Source organism: Azolla caroliniana, unplaced genomic scaffold (assembly GCF_043228905.1).
Source record: "Azolla caroliniana isolate FFs.n. ecotype wild unplaced genomic scaffold, voAzoCaro1.0.p SCAF_17, whole genome shotgun sequence".
Lineage (NCBI taxonomy): Eukaryota > Viridiplantae > Streptophyta > Polypodiopsida > Salviniales > Salviniaceae > Azolla > Azolla caroliniana.
Genome location: NW_028230452.1, coordinates 11,478,412 through 11,483,921, shown reverse-complemented (window position 1 = coordinate 11,483,921; position 5,510 = coordinate 11,478,412). Strand labels below are relative to the sequence as shown.

At 39.4% G+C, this 5,510-nt stretch overlaps 1 protein-coding gene across 1 annotated transcript; it reads right to left on the bottom strand.

Annotated features, from left to right (window-relative positions):
• Positions 1 to 1,552: 1,552 nt before the first annotated feature.
• LOC147853119 (pentatricopeptide repeat-containing protein At5g27110-like) lies at positions 1,553 to 4,592 on the bottom strand. The gene is made up of 2 exons (XM_087332836.1): positions 4,479 to 4,592; positions 1,553 to 4,352 (listed from the first exon to the last, which is right to left on the bottom strand). Exons 1-2 carry the CDS (start codon positions 4,590 to 4,592, stop codon positions 1,779 to 1,781), a joined length of 2,688 nt encoding a protein of 895 aa, XP_087188962.1. The 3' UTR covers positions 1,553 to 1,778.
• Between the last annotated feature and the right edge of the window lie 918 nt (positions 4,593 to 5,510).

The window sequence follows — 5,510 nt, the reverse complement described above, 5'->3', positions numbered from 1 at the left end:
AACAAGCTCTTGGAAAGTTGTAGGATTCTTTACATTAGCCTCCAATGCAAATGTGGCCTTAATCCCGTAATCGATTCCACATAGTCCAAGGGTCAATAAACTCACTCTCAAAATCGGTATACTCTGTTGTGGAGAACATTCATAAGTGAAAGAGTTCTTCCCGCACTTCCGTTGTATTGCAACATCAAATATACTTTGCTTAAAATTGGTGCACCAATAGTTGGTAATTTACTTTTTGATTAGGTTGCAATCATAGTTCCTAATATTCGCGTACGTCCAATTTACTGGACGTACACGAACATTTGCAACAAGTCCTGTAATGATAAGAAAGACTCAGCCCTCCGTGGAGCGCCAAAATGATGAAGTGTGATAGAGAAAAGAGAAGAGAAGAGGACACAAAAACTTACTAATATGATGAGAACATCGACTCCTTACACCATAAACTCAACTACACACCAAATAACTAATATCACACTAATCATAATATTCACTCTTTCTTTTCCTTCCTCCTATTAAAACTCTTCCTATCTCACTTCTTCTAAATTTAATGCTTCCTCCTTTTTTTTCTTTCCCTTATCTAATATCTAAAATTTCCTCCTTTTTATACGTTTTTGGTTGTGTGCGTGATACACTATCATTGCTTTCTAATGAATATAGTTGAGTCTACATGAGGCATTCAATAGTTTTTAGAACATATCCTAAATATAGACCTATTTATCCTCTTTTGACACTTACCTACGTTTTCGTTTTTATCACTATTTTTTCTATGTAGATACAATTTTAGAATGCAAGATCTCGTTGGAAAGCTCGCATTTTTAACCAAGCAATCTTTTCTTTCTAAATTTAAATATTAGATGAAGAAGTTAAGAGTGCTTTTTTCTATCTTAATCTTCTTATCCACACATACGTTTTTTCTACTTTTTGATTTATTTTTTACAAAACATGTTTATCTTGATCCATTTTAGCTTCTTCCTTTGGTTGTTGTGATGCTTGATTCCTTGATATTGATCTTTATCCTTGAGTTCCCTCCCATGCATCCAACATAAATATAACTATTTGTTCGTTGGAACAAAAATTGATTTCACAATAGGTTTTCCGGAATTAATTCTGAAAGGAATGAGGATATAAATCTTAATACGTAATTCTATGGTGTGGGATAACTATTAAGTGTATTAGTACTTGATCACGTCACATAAAGTAGTCAAGTGTGAACACACTAAAGCCTAAGGTTTTTGACTATATAAGAGAGTTACTTGCCTTCTTATTAGGGAGGGCTTGACTTATGTTGAGACTATGACAATGTGACTATGACTCTTGTTAGCTAACCACATGCACTCTTCACAAACCCGAAGGTACAACTCGCATTAACTCTCTTGTTAGCTAACCACATGCACTCTTCACAAACCCGAAGGTACGACTCGCATTAACTCTCGATGTTATAGGACACTGAGGAGGTTCGGGTCTGCCTTATGCTATTGCTAAAAGGAGGTTTGCTGGTTCCACACCCCTCATTCCTTTTGTTTTGCTTAATTAATTACTAAGACTCAAACAATTTGTATCACATAGGTGTTGGCCGTTTTGTTACAAGGCTTCTTAAAATCTTCAAGATCTCATTGAGATCCCAAAATTATAGATCTCCATTTTTTCAAATAAATATAACTCTTTGTTTGAAAGAAAAGAGGTAAGATTCTTCTCTTCAAACCAAGAGTAGTGTAAAAATAGCTCCATCATATCAGTATGTTATAGAAGTTCTGTATACATTATATTCCGTGCATTTGTTAGCATAAGGTCATGTAGATGGCATCTTCAAATTTCAGATGGATGCCACTCTTTTTTGAGCCTCTCTCATTTGTAGAGGGAGTGGAGTGCAAGCATCCTTCTCCACCCAAATCAGTCCAACATTCTGGATTTTCCCATGCTTTGTTTTTCACTCTCAAAGTTTCAATCATCTTTGCCTCCTCTTGCATGTCCGCACTTACATATATGTTACTCATCAGGACATATGCCGAGCAATGTTTCTCATCTAATTGTACTATATGTTCAAAAGCCAATCTTCCAAGCTCCACATTGCCCCATTTATGGCAAGCACCCAAAAGGGTGGTCCATGTAGGAAGATAATCTAAGGTTGGCAATTTCTCGATCACTAACACAATCTTACTGAACTGACCAGCGCGGCCAAACATATCAACCATGCAAGTGCAAAGATCTAAGGTTGAGGCAATGCCATAACTTGAGTACATGGCTTCAAAGTACGTTTCACCTTCATCCAATTGACCCGAGCGGCTGCAAGCATTAAGCACAATAGCGCATGTAATGAGGTCTGGGTTAATACTTTCGCCAATCATTTTGTTGAATAAATTGATTACAATATCATCATGTCCAACCTGGGCATACCCTGCAATTAGTACAGTCCAAGAAACAACATCCCTCATTGGAAGCTCATCAAACACTTGTTGGGCTTTTGTTGGTGCACCACATTTTGCATACATATCTACCAATGCACCACCAACCAACACATCTTTCTGCAACTGCTCTTTCATGACATCGGCATGGATTTCTGTCCCCTTGTCAATTGCTCCAATACACCCACATGCTTTTAAAATAGAAGCAAAGGTGAACGCGTTAGGAGAAAATCCTTTGTTTAGCATCTGTTCATAACATTTCATTGCTTCCTCACTATACCCATGGTTAGCATATCCTGCAATTAAGGCATTCCATGACACTATCGTCCAGACATCAAGTTCATCAAACACTTCTTGTGCTTTTGCAACAGCCCCACATTTGGCATACATATCCACTATGGCATTGGCAATTAGAGTAGTTTCCTCTCCTAATATTCCCTGTTCGATAATCTTTGCATGCACTTCTTTGCCTCTTTCAAGTGCTCCTATGCTGCCACATGCTTTCAGGACACTAAGAAATGTGACCATGTCGGCAGAGAAGCCATCCCTTTGCATCTGGTCGAAGCAGTTTAGTGCTTCTTGACCGTGGCCCCGATGTGCATACCCTGTGATTAATGAGTTCCAACATACTGCTGTACGTGATTGGAGCTGATCAAACACTGTCTGTGCTTGCACAAGTGCATCACATTTGGCATACATATCAATCAAAGCAGTGCCAATCAACACATTGTTCTGTAATCTCTGTTTAACAACCTCAACATGTATTTCTTTTCCTCTATCAAGTGCTCCTATGTTACCGCAAGATTTCAAGATGCAAACGAAGGTGACCACATCTGGAGAAAAACCCCCAAGCTGCATATATTCAAAGCAGTTCAATGCTTCTTCATCTTTCCCATGTTGGGCATAACCCGAGATAATGGCATTCCATGAGACTAAATCCCACACGGGAAGGTTATCAAACACTTCCCACGCTTGTAAAAGTGCACTGCATTTTGCATACATATCTACCAAGGCAGTGCCAACCAATGGATCTTTTTCCAGCAGCCTCTCCCTGACTATCTCATCATGTACTTCCTTTCCCTTTTCAGCTATTCCTATGCTTCCACAAGCTTTCAGTAAGCAAAGATATGTAACTTTGTTTGCAGAAAACCCATCACGTTGCATCCTTTGGAAACATTTCAGTGCTTCCTCACCATACTCATGGTTAGCATATCCTGTGATGAGTGCATTCCATGACACTATATTCCGCAATTCTAGTTCATCAAACACTTCCTGTGCTTTCAAAATTGCACCACATTTGGCATACATATCCACCAGCGCATTACCGACGGAAACATGTTTTTGGAGGAAGCCCTCTCTTACAATCTCGGCATGTATTATTTCACCTCTCTCAATTTCTCTAATGCTTGCACATGCTTTTAAGACACAGATATATGTTACACTGCTTGGATAGAGGCCCTCCCGTCTCATTTGTTCAAAACAATTCAAGGCTTCTGCACTATGCCCACCTTGGGCATATCCTGAGATAAGTGCATTCCAAGAGACTACATCCCGGACAGAAATCTGGTCAAACGCTTGACGTGCTTTAGCAAGTGCATTGCACTTAGCATAAACACTCACCAAGGTGTTGCCGAGAGAGATGTCCTTCTCCAGCAAACCTCTTCTCAGAATATCATCATGTATTCTGCTAGCTCTCTCCGCATTCTTTTGATTGCCACAAGCCTTCAATAATGCCATATAATAATGAGTACCATATTCTTGACACTTGTACTCATCTCTGTCACATAATCTCATTTCCTCCTCACGTTTTGATTCCTTCGATTTCCTACATGGAGGTAACAGAGATCTTCTGCATAGCTCTTCCTGAACCCAAAACGGATTGTCTCCATTGCATATCCATAGTGAGATCTTGTGAAGTTTGCATTGAAAATCTGGGTAAACTGAGTGTTTCTATGAATTCAAAACAACGCTCTCTTCAGTCACAACAATGATAGCTTTAAAAGTCTATATCTATCTTTGTGTACTCATCTAAAGAATAAAAATAGAGAGGTTGTCTGAATAATCAGGGAGGCTTACCTTGACATGCCTGATGTCCAACCAGAGGGAGGAATCTTTGAAGAATTCCTTCCACAGGAATCCCAGATCCTTGCAGGCTGAAATGGGAGCTATGCAAAGCCTCCGCCCCTCCATATAAACAGGCCCATACATACATTCACGGAATTGGGGGGGGGGGGGGGGGGGGGGGGGGGTTAGGGTAGTAGTAGTATGCATGCACATACATACATATTGGATTGGATTGTTCTCTGTTTATTTTTTACGTAAATCTATGTTTGATTGTGTGAGATAGAAGAAAGATGACAATCACTACTACAGTCTACTACCACTACTACTACTACTACATATGTACATACATACATACTAGTAGCGAGCCAGCCAGCCAGCCAGCCATGGATATGGTAAAAACCCTCTTCATATACATACATATAGTTGGAGTTGCTGGCTGTAATACTACAAACATAGCATGACATAAAAATCCACCTCTCCATCGCCATACATGATACAACAAACATAGCATAGATAGTTAGCAAAAATTATAAAATCAACTTTCATTTTGTTGTGGTACTCCACGAAAGTGCATGAATCAATAACCCATTTCTCATATTCTCTAATTGTACCACATCCCCTGATACCTAAGGCAATCTTTGAAACCATAACCTAGGAGATTGTTTGAGTTCATAAAGTGATCGACGTAACCGACACACATAGTTTGGTTGAGAGTGTGACTCAAACCCAGGAGGTTGTGACATGTAGATTTCTTCGGGTAAATCACCATGTAGAAATGTCGTTTGTACATCCAAATGATCTAGAACGGATGAGAATGTCTCAGAATAATCAAGTCCTTCAACTTGAGAAAAACCACGAGCTACAAGTTGAGCTTTGTAACATGCAACAATATTATCAAGGTCTAGTGTTTTTGTCAACACCCATTTGCATGAAATAGGTGAGCGTCACATTGGGAGTGGTACTAGAGTCCATGTTTTGTTGGCCTCAAGAGATTCAAGTTCTTTTGCCATGGTAGCTTGCCATTCAACATGATCTGGACTTTGC